This window comes from Rhinatrema bivittatum, chromosome 6, assembly GCF_901001135.1.
Source record: "Rhinatrema bivittatum chromosome 6, aRhiBiv1.1, whole genome shotgun sequence".
Taxonomy (NCBI): domain Eukaryota; kingdom Metazoa; phylum Chordata; class Amphibia; order Gymnophiona; family Rhinatrematidae; genus Rhinatrema; species Rhinatrema bivittatum.
In genome coordinates, this window is record NC_042620.1 from 141,971,299 (window position 1) to 141,985,821 (window position 14,523).

The 14,523-nt window shown below is 40.4% G+C and overlaps 1 protein-coding gene across 1 annotated transcript in view; it reads left to right on the plus strand.

Annotated features, from left to right (window-relative positions):
• Nucleotides 1-14,523, plus strand: part of ANKAR (ankyrin and armadillo repeat containing) — a 381,604-nt gene that overhangs the window by 329,084 nt on the left and 37,997 nt on the right. Inside the window, 4 exon segments of the mRNA XM_029605998.1 lie at nucleotides 1,609-1,715; nucleotides 6,355-6,477; nucleotides 8,188-8,346; nucleotides 14,257-14,374. Coding sequence (XP_029461858.1) covers nucleotides 1,609-1,715; nucleotides 6,355-6,477; nucleotides 8,188-8,346; nucleotides 14,257-14,374 — 507 coding nt within the window.

Below are 14,523 nucleotides of genomic sequence, written 5' to 3' on the forward strand. Positions count from 1 at the left end.
TGGCTCTGCCAATCTTCAAGCCTGTATCTGAAGTCTCCCACTCCGAAGCACTAACTCCTTCACTGACTTGCGAAAAGAAAAAGTTTGGGATGGCCTCCTCAAGCCCCGCATAACCAGCTCCACACCCTTCTGGTCTGAAGCTCATTTAAAACAGCTGGTATTAAGGTCCACAATTCCTCCCGGTGAAAAAGACGGACTACCTTCGGATCATCTCCCTCCACCGAAGGTGCTTGATCCCTTGTGCCATCAGGGTCCATGCCATCCAAATGAAGATCTTCCCCAGATGGATCTACCTCCGGGGCTCATCAACTTCCGAGCCCTCTGAGGCATTATCAGCGATCTCTGGGGTAACTGGTGCGCCAGCCCTCTCTGGACTCTGGTAACCTCATCAGATCGAGAAGTATATGGCCTCTTGGCCATAACTGGCTCCTGCAGGTCCAACAATTTGAGATAGCGATGTCCAGCCACCCTTTTTGCCAGAAATGCTTTGTACATTAGCAAAACAAAATCTGGGGAAAAATCCCCTTCTTCTTCTGGATCCTACTCCAGGAGGTCTTCCTCCTCCTCCCACAACAGAGGATTGCGGGGCCCCCGGGGCTCTGATGGTCTTCCATCTGCCATCAACAGCGGCCGGGACAGGCCCTGTCAGTCGCGGCAGCAAAAGAAGACAAAATGGCCTCCATTCCCGCCAAAATCAAGAATGCACTGTCGGGCTGCTCAGCTCCCCTGGTGCTGCCCGCGGAGGACCATTGCCTCCCTGAGTGCTCCCCGCACTGCCTCCCCCCCCCCCCCCCCCGGGAGATGCAGTGGGAGCAAGTGCTGGCAAGGGAGAGGTGTGCGTGTGTGTCCCCACATGCTGTGCACTGTCCGCTCCAAGGCATATCAACAAACAATCTCCCTGGCTTTTTCTGGTGATTTTTTTTTTGTTGTTTTTTTTTACAAAATGCCACTCCGAGCCGACCTCGCCACTGGAAGCCGACCTCAAGTATGTCCCAACAGCCCCGCAGGATGCCCCGCGACTGAATACCCGACCGGCACAAACAGCAAAAACAGAGGCTTAATACTTTCTTTTTTTTTTAAACTTTATACTTAAAGCTGCAGGCTGTCCACCCCTTCCTGCTCGTCTGCTCCTCTACCTGAAAGGATGACCCCAACAGAACCTACCAATCTTCATGGAGGGCTAAGTAGTAATCCTAACCCTAAAAACCTTTGGAATCTTTTTAGATTTTTTTTTTCAGTCTGGAGAATTTACACCACCTTCCATCTGCTGGAGACAGAGAATAACTGACTGACTGCAGTGGCACACAAAGTTAAGTGACAATGTCAGCAAAACTTTCTCTGTCTCCATCAGCTAGAAGGGAGGCAAAACCCAGGAGTCTGGACTGATCTGGGTACATACAGGGAACAGCAATCAACCAAGGTTCCAAAATTCCATTCATAAGAATACTTACCTTGCATCATGAAGAAATGTAGTCGTACCCTGATATGTATTTGTTTCTGAAGTTAATATAAAGACTATTCTCTGGGAAATTTTTCATGTTATCCTCAATTAAATATTTTTGAACATGAAGCCTACATGAAATGAATATTGACTGTAGATTCTTACAGGTGTGGCCCATACAAGCAATCGTAACAGTCAAGAAAAAATAGCAGAAGAAAATGGTTTACTAGCTCTCACGCATCTACTCCGAACTCATAACTCGCTTCAGATAAAGGTATACAGTAAGAATATATTTTTGGTATTATACATATGCGCAGACCTTCTGTACAACCAAGTTCATACTAATTATTCATGTTGTGTACCAGCCATGTAAGGTGATTTATAAGCTGAAAATAAATCCTACTCCTCAAGTGCACCAAATTGAACTTTTAACTCATACGACACTCTATACAATCCAAATACTTGGTTTGGATTATACCATAAATGTTTCGAATGAAACTGGATAGGAATTCTCTGCTGTCTCTGCAAAGAACAGGAAAGGTGAAGAAAGAATGCAGACTTAAGGAAAAGAGGTGCAAGCTGAGTCAGTAACCAAATCATTTCTGTTACATAGTAGGATTTGGCCTAAACAAATAGGAGCAGTCCTTCCCTCTTCTAATTCCTGTACAGCTCTCACAAGGTGCTGATACAGAGGAAGGGGGAAATCATGTTGTGCTTTTGTAGCCAATGCAGCAGTACTCCAATTATGGAAATCAACATCTTCTCAAGAATCTTAATACATTATTATAATCACTGTTCTTATTTTCTGCAATAATGTGGTCACTATGTTTTCCATTTTTTTCTAGGCATAAATTTAAAAAATAAAACTGTGTAATTGTTACGAATTTCTTTTTTCTTACATTTTGTAACCAAGGGCCAGATATACCGAGCATTTTTTCCATACAAGCAAAATAAGGAAAACAGCATATGTTTTGAGTCTCAAGATTCCAAGCATTAGCTTCAACTGTGATTTAGATATATTTATCTTAGGTCAAAGTAGCATGCACTGTATTTAGAGGTAGAAATTCAAAGCTGGCCGTGTAAGTAACTGAGTAGGTTAGAACTTATCTGGCTAAGTTACGATGTACATTCAGTGGCACGGCGAAGCCATTGATTATATACATATATACATGCACTTAGCCAGATAAGTCTATCCGGCTAAGTTTAGACCTGCTCTATGGCACATCTAAAATTACACGAATAGTTCCTTATACTACCATAAGCTTGCTGGGCAGACTGGATAGACCATTTGGTCTTTTTCTGCTGTCATTTCCATGTTTCTGTGTTTTTAAGTTTTGTGGCTAACTTTCCCCTAGATTCATCAAAATGCTGTGATATCACAGCCCTAATGCCCGCAATAAGGAAAAGGGGTGTGTTTAGGGTAATTTTAAGTTACTGTGCCATGCATTAACAGAGAGAGAGAAACTATCTTTAAGGCCATTGTAATAGTCAAGTAAATTCATATCTCTATAGGAGGGGCAGATAATAGCTCGAGGTGAGGTGATGGTAGCTTAGGGTTTAGGGACCAATTTTTCCTGCAGAGTGAGAAGTACCAACAGCACAGTACACCTCGGTGAAGATTTGATGTCATTTGGAGTGAGGAAAGTCTCACAAAGATTACATTTCTACTATGTTCTCTCGCCTTAGCTTGATGGACTCTATAACACAGTACCATCAAGCTAGGGTGAGATAACATAGTACAAAATTTCATTTTTGTGAGACTTTTCTCACTCCAAATGATGTCAAATCTTCACCGAGGTATACTGTGCTGTTTGTACATCTCACTATGAATGAAAACCTAGCCCCTAAACCCAAAAACCCAACACCTCAAGCTATTAGCTTATAGGCATATAAATAGGTGCATAATGTGAAGGCCTTCCTAGAGGCTGGCTCTCTCTCTCACTCCACTCCACTCCCAAGCTCAGAAATGGCTGAAATGGAATTAAAAAAATTTATTGTGAATTGCATTACGGCCATTTTGGTCATATCGTACAGCTTAATGCCAGGAAAAAACGTGTAGTTATTTCTGGTGTTAAAACCATGCGATATTGCCCCTCATTTTCATAACTCCCACCCAAACTCCTACCTAATCCTGCCCCTTCCCAAAATTTGCATTCGTGCCATGCACTACTATTATTATCACATGTGTTATGACGTTAATGCATTATCGCGTGCATTAACGCCGTAATGCATTTTGATGAATGACCTTGTCTGAATATTGATAGTCAGCCATATAAGTTATATAGCTAACTCACTCTGCCGTTGATCTACCCAGTACACGCCTAATTTTTGTGCATCTAACTTTTAGCCGTATAAAGGGACTTAAACTGCTAAATGGCAGCCATTTAACATAGGCGCATATTCAGCGGCCACTACTTAGCCGCATAAGACTTGCTTATCTGGCTAAATAGGGTTGAATGCGCTTTGAATTTCAGGCCCTTATTTGTTTAAAAAATGTATATTCCGTTCATATCCAAAGTGCCAGGCAAATCACACAAAAAGATGCACAATCTATAAAAATCGCAATATTAAAAAGATACTAAAAACAATATACACTCTACTACATCCTTGTCACAGAAAAGATGTCAAAGTCATGATGAAACTGCCACTAAGCTTAGAGAATAAATCAGTCGAGATTACCCACCATCATTATTCACAATAATGGTGCCGCTTCCAAAGCAGATGCTTATTAATAGTGAGCTATTGCTAAAAACAGGAAAAGAATTTGCTGCCAAACCTGCTTTCTACAATTCTGTGCTGCATCCAACTGTACACAACAGAATCCTCGCAAAAGGCCTGCTTATAAAAAAAGGCTTTTAAAGCTTTCTTAAATTTTAGTGAGCATGTGTAATGTCGTAGTCGGAGGTATTCAGGGAGCATATTCCAAAGCATAGGGCCTGTGACAGAAAATGCTCGATCACATACTTCTGTCCAATGAACCACTCGAAATGACAGTACTTCCAACAGATCCAGTTGGCAGATCACAAGGCACGAGAAGGAACAAATTCGTAATATGGCATTTATCAAGGGTTTGAATTATTATTAAGCAGTTTATGTATCAACACAGAGATGTTTTATACTTAATACGCTACTCAACAGGTAACCAATGTAATGACTGAAGGACCTGGATTATATGGTCGAACTTGGTGGTATCATTTAAAATTCTAATGGCTGAGTTTTATTTGCAAAGGCCTCAGAACAAGAGAAAGGGGTACTAATGAGCAGGAAGTTGCAATAGTCCACCCAGTAAGAACAAGTGCCTGCAGAGCAGAACGAAAATTATTCGGCAAGCAATGGCTTCAACCTGCACAATTTAAAAAAGGAAACCTTAACTATTGCCTTTAAGTGGGACTACATTGACAAATCAGAGTCCAACATGATGCACAAGTTCCAGACTTGTGACAACAATGGAAATTTGAGTCCTTCAAATATGAAACAAGAAAGATTGCCTCTGGAGGGAAATCTACTTAAAGTAATGATTTCTGTCTTGTTCAGATTAAGGGTTAATCAATTATGGGTCAACCAAGATTTAACGGACAATAAGCAAATATTTAACTAATTTGTGGCGAACCAAGAGGACAGTTTAGATATAAAATCTGAATATCATCAGCATATAGTTTGTAATTAACACCTAAACTCACCAAACGTCTACACAAAGGAGTCATATAGATATTGAAGAATACTGTAGAACATGCAGATACCTGTGGAATACCAGTTATATTGTGCCATTTAGAAGAAAACATTGCACTGTTCACCTACTGTGTTCAATCAGACATGCATGATAGGAAACACTGTGCCAGATATCCCAGTCTCACTCAAACAAGAAAACAAGATGGAATGGTTAAGGGCATCAAAAGCTGCAGAAATGTCAAGCAGCACCATTACATACTGTAGCTGTCAAACCCATCTCTGATTGTGTCAAGTCTAGATAACAACAGAGTTTCTGTACTAAAAACCTCTGGAAATCGAATTGGAGCTGGTCCAAGACATCATGTTGCTCAAGAAAATTGTTCAAATGAGTCAGTACAATGCTCTCAATAATCTTTGACAGAAAACGCAGGGTGGAAATAGGCCTGTAGTTATTATAAACGGAGGGGTCCAAAGGGCTTTTTTTAAGCAAAGATTGAATAGAAGCTCCCTTCCAGCTAGGAGTCAGATGCCCCTTAGCTAAAGATAAATGAATGACCTCTATGACATGCCGCTGAGATCTTCGTGTAAGATTTTAATCAACGTAGGTGGGCACTGATTCAAAGGACAAGTAAAAGAGCTCAACCTAGTAATTACTTAAATTCTTTCTTCCCTAGAGACAGGGGGAAATGATTCCTACAAAGGCATGACTGTGCTGGAGACCATAGAAGAAGGAGCACTACAAGCAAGAAATCTCCTAGACACTTTAGCTATTTTGCTCTAAAAAATCTGTGTAAAATCATCATATTGCCCTGGGTCAAGCGCAATATTTCTAAGTGAGAATGTCGGTATATAAAAATCCTAAATAAATAAACAAACAAATAAATAAATAAATAAATAAGTCAGCTTCAATCACGGGAGCAGTTATATTTTTGACTTATGTGGAATAACTGATGAGGATTATTCCGTGCTGCAGTTATCTTTGTGGGAATAAAGCTTTCTTCACTTTATCTGTTATATTTTTATATTTACTAAGTAAAAACTGATATTTCTCAGAAATTTCAGCTGAAGAATGAGCAGCTGGTCACAGGATTCGCACAGCATCTGGGATTTTCAGCGCAAAGTCCCTCATATTAAGAATCTGAACTCACATAAGTACAGAATGTGAGCAGATGCATATTCAAACTCCAAGCTGTTAGAGTGGGCCTCCTGATTACTTTTTAATATTTTAGGTATATCTTTTTCAGGTTGAAGCAGCTTGTACTTTAGCTTGCGTTGTCTTGATGAACAATAATCTACAGACTGACTTACATACTATCGTAGGCTTCAATTACACCGGTGTTATTGAACTCCTTCAAGCATCTGATAAGGTAATGCTGTACTTAAAATAAAAGCAAAAAAATCACTGAACTAAGTATTATTTCAGTTATTAAAAGCACAAATTTGTAGATTCAGAGCCTTGGTTCACTGTAAGAGCTTTGAATATAAGCCACAAAATGATAGGAAGGGTTGCCAACTTTAAAAAAAAATTTAAAAAGCTAATCAACCAACCCCCACCTTCTCCGACCTTCTCCCCTTCCCTACAGCCCTTTATTAGCAGGAGTTGGTCTGCTATTATTCATTTTGACTAAGGCTTGCTCTGTGCCATTGTACTTCCCCCATTAGGGAAGGCAAAAAGAGAAGAGTTAGAAAGAGAAAAGCAGAATTGCTTACCTGTAACAGGTGTTCAGCAAAGAAAGCAGGATATTAATCCTCAGACATGTGATAACATCATCTGCTGGAGTCTGGCCCACAAAACCTATATCCAAGTTACTAGAACTTTGACTATGCCTCACTGGGCATGCCCACACATGCTATTATACCACATGTCCATGCGGGATGCATTCAGTTTTATATTTCATCATTCTGAAAAAGAAGAAGCCAATGCCAAGTTGAGGTGGGTGGGTTTTGTGAGGACCCACATTCTGCTGTCCTCTGAGAATACCTGTTACAGGTAAACAACTCGGCTTTCTCTGAGGACAAGCAGGATGGCAGTCCACACATGGGGAATCCCTAGCTACAGGCTGCCCCCACCAAAAAAATTGGGAGAAAACAAACAATTGTACATGCATATATATATATATATATATATATATATATATATATACACATACAATAGAAAAACTGGCACAAAAAACTTTTAAATGGGAGGTGTCTAATGTATATACACTCAAAAAAACAAAATAATGCCTCCCTCAATGAATATACAATTAACATTGAACTATTGTTCCAATGATTACAAAACAAATGTTATTGACAGCATTAAATTTCATAAAACCTCTCTGTTGCCCTCTCTTCTATGCCGAAAATACTCTAATTTTATTATTGTTTTATATGAAACACCTAACACAACACCTACTCACACACACATACCATCATAAAAACAATATCACTACATGTCCCTATAACTCTTGTTGTTTTTTGGGTTTGTTTTTTTTTTTTAAATATACTAAAAATACTTTACAGCCTAAACATGTGCTATATTATACAATATACTAGGCACAGCTGTTTCTCAGACTCATTTTGCCACAAACCCATGTCCTAGATTAATCTGTTTTTAACGTCACTGCATATCAGGGAGATCACTTCCAAAGTTCAAAAATAGGTGCCAACAGTTTCAAAGGTGATCAATGAACAATCAATCTCCAATCCCAACGTTCAAGAATATGTTCCAACAGTTCTAAAGGTGATCGGTGAACCAATAACTTCTACAAAAGCTTTTGTTTCACTCTGTTATGGGCTTCCTTAGGAGGAACCAAGGCTGTTGCAATGATCTTCACAAGATAATAATCCTAGCAGAGCTTCACCCGAGCTGACGCTCTAATGGCATGTTTTTAAAAGAACAGTCTTGTCAAAGATTCACCCAAACTGGGTTTGGTTTTCTATAGCATCTCATTGCGAGTCTTATTCAAGCAGCTAATAGAGTGAGCCATGCCACTCATCCGATGAATGACTGGTCAAGACAGTTAGAGACTCTAGGAAAATGGAAAAAGTAAAATGAAAAAGATTTCAAAGTATAAATATGTCCTCTAATTTTTCAGGACGTTTGTTTACGAGCAGGATATGCTTTAGCTCTCTTTGGTTACAATAACACCCTGCAACAGTTCCTGATCCTGGAGACTGGTGGTATTCAGATAGCCATGTTTGAACCTTTTCTGAATTCAGAAGTTGAAGCCGAGAAGGCAAGAGCTGCATTTCAGGTACTGAAAAAGTACTCGCTCATATTTAGTTTTCAGCAAAGGCTTGGTCTCCAGGAGTATGCACAGACATGTTTGTGTTTACATTTTTTTGTTTGTTATTTATTTAAAATTTAAAAAAAACAAAAAACAAAGAAACAAAACAATAATGTTGGGTCCACAGCCAAACCCTAGCCTCCAGCCCTTAATCACATGCCCTTCATCCCCTCCTAGGCCCCACAGCTGCTGCTATTGAAAACGGTGCCGCAGACAGAGGCCGGCACCATTCTAAATTTTTGCTGTCCAGAATTTTACCAGCACTACCGCCATTTTGCTACATCAGAAATTTAGAATGGCGTTGATCTGCTGCAGGGCAAGAGCAACTAGGTATTGCTTCTGCCAGTGAAGACATTTTCAAGAAGAGGGTACATGAGTTGGTGTGAAGGCTGAGGAGGATCGGGGGAGTGCCCAAGACTGTCTGGGTTGGGGGGCGTTGTTTGCTGATAGTGATGGTCTTTTTTTTGTTTTATTTGAAACAAAAGATGAATAAAATGAACACAATTTGTTGTTTTTCTTTTGTTTTGAAATAAAATGAAATCTGAAATTGTGTTAACATTTTCCATTTTGTTTCCAACAAGTGCACTGGGTCCATGCTTCAGATCATTTGGGATAGGCCAAATCAGACCTGATATTAAACTTCCATCCAGTTGTATAGATGGTGTGTAAAAGACCTAGGGGCCGATGAAATTTCACGTGCATAAAAACGTGCGATCAAACTGAGCAACTGTTTTTTCAATGCGTGCACATCCACCTCTCCTGGGCGTGCAAAGCAATATTCTAATGAACTGCTGCACTAAAAGGACACACTAAGGATAAATTATACGTCCCTAGGACCCAAATGCATCGGGTGCCCAGGAGATGAGGTTGTGCACATTTTATCCCACCACAGATAATTTAGTGGCACAATATAAGCACACAATATACACGGCCTGAAACGTGTATATTGTGCCCCCCTAAAAAAAAATTTTTTCAAGCCTTTCATTTTTTAATAATTTTTAGTCATCGCAAGGAGATCTTAGTATTGCTGTAATACTAAGAAGGCAGAACCCAAGAAAAGCAGTATTTTTTGTTCTTTAGTTGAGCCCTTGATGCGTGGCAAGACTTTACGCTAGCTCCAGGGCTAGTGTTAAATTTGCTGTGTTAAAAAGTGTGCATCGGGCATACAGTGATTTTTTGCATTGGGGGGGGGGGGTAATAACTAATAGTGCTCATACATGTAAATGAAGCTATTAGCAAAGAGTTTGTTTGGATGTGCATTTTGGACTCATTAAGCCCCTTATTGCATCAGGGGTTAGTGTAGTGTGTCCAACCGCAGGTTAACCTGTGCTCTAGTTTGCGTGCATTTTATTTCATCAGCCCCATAGTAAAGAGATTTATTTCTCCCATTGTGCAGTAATGAATAAATACTTAGTGCCTCTGGACTACAGAATAGTAATCTTGGTTTTGTAAGGGAAAGTTCTTTACAGTCTGTGTGCACTGAGATAAAACATGGACCAGCTTAGACTTTCTGGTATTCTAAAACTACCTGAAACTCCATTAAAGACTAATTCAAAATTGTTTAAAAGTTGCTGCATGTAATGTATTATCTATATTTATCTAGACTGATTTTTATGTGATAAATACTGAAGATGGAATATGATATAAAATCTTACTATAACTAAAAGGAGATAGAGCAGCTTTTAAAGGAGACTTTTAAATTAACCCTTGGGTAAAGCTGACATTTGCTCAGAAGCAGATGATTCGGAGGAATGTATCTTCAAAAGATATCTGCAAAACAGGGAAGTTAGTAAGAGGTTATGTTTAAGGCTGAAGTTGCCCAGATGGACATTGACAAAGAGAACCCAGATGTGAATGACTTTAAATTTCCTGTAGCATTTTCTAACAAGCAGGTTATAAATATAAAAATAAATGAAAATGCAAATAAAAAACATACTTTAAAATGTCTGTATGTGAATACAAGAAGTCTGAACAGTAAGATTGATGTATTAGCATGTATGGCATGATACAAAGATATAGACATTATGAGATAGATTTTAAAAGCGTTGCTCACGCAAAACAGCCACATACGTGTGTATGTGGGCTGCGTGCGCTAGCAATGCGAATTTTAAGAAGCCGGGAAGTATGCACATTCAGAATAAGGAGGCTGAAAAGCGCAGGTCATGGGCATTCCGGTGGCGGGTCCAAAACTGACGCACGTAACCACAAATTTTGCACAGGCAATGGCAACGCATGTACGTTGCCTGAGTAACTTTGCTACTGCTGAGAGAGAGAGAGAGAGAGAGAGTCACCCTCTATATAGGTACCCCTCTGGAGGGGCACTTAATCGGGGTGGGTTTTCGGGAGGTGGGTTGGATTTAGGGGGGGTGTTACAGACACATTCAGAGGTATTCATAGTAAAACTGACATCAGTAAATAATTATAGCCCTTATAAGTGATGAAAAGGAGTAGATTTGTACAATGCAGCTAGCACTGCAGTGTACAAATCAACTCCTCTTGTTAGACTTAAGTATTTTGAATGCTACATGCATAATTTATAAGATGAGGCGTATTTTTTTTCTTGCGCTACAATACGCTCGTTCCTTTTAAAATGTACCCGTATAGGCATTTCAGAGATATGGTAGAAGGAGGATTATTAATGGGACACTGTAATACCAGGATATAAATTATATCATGATAGGGCAGATCAGATTCGGAAAAGGTGACACTATATTAAGAGATGGCAGAGTCAGGAATGATAAAAATCCTGAAGGAAACTAATATAGGGAAGGTGGACCCTTAGTGATGTGGTGTAGTTTGTAGGCCCACACCGACAGCTGGTGAGCATACCCTGAGATAGGACTGGGTCTGGAGCTCACCTTTACCAATCTCTTTCCCCATAGGTTGAGTCCTTGGGTTCCTTGGTCGACAGGACTTAGGCGATAGTCTCACAAAGTAAAGAGAGACAGAGGGCACAGGGCCAGGCTAGGTCAGGACAGGCAGCAAGCAACAAGCTCCAGGTCCAGGCAAGGGTCAGTGGCAGGTGGCATACAACAGTGGTCAAGGTCCAGGCAAGATGTGATGTTTTAACGAACATCGGTATAAAAAAAACCCAATAAATAAATAAATAAATAAATAAATAAATAAAATAAGAGTAAGGGGCAGGTAGCAAACAAGAGTAGTCAAGGTCCAGGCAAGGGTCAATCCAGAAATCAGTCTGAGAAGAAGACAGGAGAAAGGAAAGAGGACTGATGAGGCAAGACAGACTGGATGAAACGAGACAAGGCAGGGCAGGCTGTACGAGATAAGGCAGGGCAGGTTGGATGAGACAAGACAAGGCAGGACAGGCTGGACAAGTCGAAAAAAGGCAGAGTAGACTGGAGAGACAAGGCAAGGCAAGCTGAAGAGCAGGAACATTAACAACACACTGCACAAGGCAAGGGGACCTGGTGCTAAGTCACTGACTAGGAGTGCAGCTGGGGCTTAAATCCCTTAGCCTGCCCTGATGTCATCTTCTGGCACCTCAGGCATTTTTCCACTGTGGAGCCTTTAAGTTCTGGTACAGCCCAGCCACATCAGAGACTCATTTGGAAGTGGAAGTTCCTGGGGTGTAGTTGGTCGCAGGTTGGTCCTTCAATCAGCTAAACATAACAACTAAATGCAGCGGAGAATCCTTATGGTTAGAAATTTTATAAGTGATGGATAACAGTATAGCAGTGGATATATCTGCTGGCCACCTAGCCAAACTAAAGAAACAAGACTGTGAATTGCTAGCTGAAATTTAAAAAGCAAATAAATTTGGCAACACAATAATGGAGATTTCAGTTGCCCCATTATTGACTGAGTCAGTGTCTCATTGGTGTAATATCCTTATATCCCAGCATGCCTGGCATAGAGTCCTGCACTATACAGCATTTTATTTCCTGACTAGAACTTCCTGCCACCAGGACTACCTCTTATAGGCCCTGCTACTGGGATTTCCTGGGGTGCTGGCTGATGACATCACAGCTTGTCTTTTGGGCCGATACAGTAAAAAATGCAGGAGAGCGGACGCTCCTTGTTGAGATTTAAACGAGGTAGCCCGCTAATAAGGAGGTGTTAGGGATAATAGCATGTGATGAGCACTGTTAGGTTTGGTTTTTTTTTGGGGGGGGGGGTTGGCCATGCGTTTTTGATGCACTAAACCCCTTACTTATAAGGGATAATAGACGCGTGTTGAAAACGTGCGGCCAATTGCAGGGTAAATGGTGTACTTGGCCGAGCGCACCTTACTGTATTAGCCTGTTAGTGTGTGTTGCCATGTTCCAGCCCTTGGCCCCAGCTTCTGCCTTCACCTCCAGTTCCTGCCTTGTCCCAGCCTTGCCCTCCTACCCTTCCTATTCCCACTTCCTGTCAGCCTCTTTGGACTGTCTTCTTGGTGCTGACTTGGAACAGACTTTAACATTGCTTGATTGCTACCTGACCTTTGCTTGTTTCTTGGCCCCTGCTTGTTCACTGCCTGCCTCAATCTTGACCTTGACTTCTTTGCTAGCCACCTGCCCTGGCCTCGGACCATTCCTGGTCTTTGCTCTTGCCTCTTCTTATCTCAGCTGCCACCTGCTAGGGCCTGAGTTATGCTTGCACTGCTCAGTTAGTGTCAACTTCACAGCAGCCCAAGGACAACCCCTCAGCTCATGACAATCAGGACATGCTAGAGAGTTTCTAGATGCCATAAATGACTTCTTCGTGGGACATCTGGTCCTAGAACCAACAAAAGAGGTCTACTTTAGATTTAGTCCTCAGTGGCATGCGCAACATGGTGTGAGGTGTTACTGTGGTGGGGCCGCTAAGCAATAGCAATGCAATCAAATTTGACAATCACTGGAGGCAAAACATTAAGTAAAACTGTTAGAGTTGCATATGACTTTATAAAGGGAGACTATGATAGAAAGGGGAAATCAGTTAGGAAAAAAACCCCAAAGGAGCGATTGCTAGATTTAAAAGTTTGAATTAGGCATGGGCATTGTTTGAAAATACCATTTTGGAAGCCCAGATATTCTATGCATTAAAAAAGGTCGAAAAAAAACCCCCAAATGACTGCTAGCATGATTTAATGGTGAGGTAAGGAGGTAGTTAAAGCAAAAGGAAGAGCATCGTTCAAAAATTGGAAAGCAGACCCAATGATGAAAACAAGCAAGAGCATAAGCACTGGCAAGTTAGATGTAAAACAGTAGACAGACAGCCCAAAAGAGACTTTAAGAAAAAGCTTGCCAATGAGGCAAAAACTAATAAAAAAATTTTCAAGTACATTTGAAGCAAAATGCCTGTGAGGGAGTCATTTGGGCCACTAGATGTTTGAGGGAAAAAAAGAGGTGCTCAGGTAGGGCAAAGAAATAATAATAGAAAATTGAATGACTTCTTTGCTTTGGTCTTTATGAAGAAGGATGTAGGGAATATACCCACACCTGAAACATTCTTTAATGATGATGATTCTAAGCAAGTAAAACAAGTATCTATGACAATGGAGGATATAAAAGATCAGATTGAGTTGTGACCTGTATTGGCCACTGTTTTGAGACAATGCTAGGCTTAATTGGACCATGGCCTGACATAGTATGCTTCAGAAAAAGTTCAATAAATACAATTTGTCAGAGTTCAGCAAACACCAGACGCTTCTATTCCTCAGAAACTCTGATGTGAACTTCAGACCCTTCAGGTTTTGTTTCATTACAATGAAAATATAGAATGCTGACTCCAGAAAGATCACCAAATGCACAGTACCATTGCTATCAGTTTAAGACTAGTACTAAAATCCCATGCCTTTTATACATGTTAAAAATGATAAATATACTGCAGAAGACAAGGTCAAAAAGTACATGTGTTGTCTAACCTTCAAATCCTAATCTTCTCATGTTTTAGGTAGTTGTGCTATGTAGAGCCATCTTGGATACGGACCAAGTTGCTTTATCTGCGAGAGGCCTTACTATCTTAGTTGAGCTTCTTAAGATCCAGGATTCTTCTACTCTTATTCTAGTAGGTAAGAGAGATCGTAGAAATAACCTGTCTTGCACAATACAGCATTTGATTCAACAAAAAAATTTGCAATATCTTGAATACTAGATGGCACCTTCTAAAGAAATATGCATAAATAATTATACAGTTTTATTACATTTGTATGTAATATTT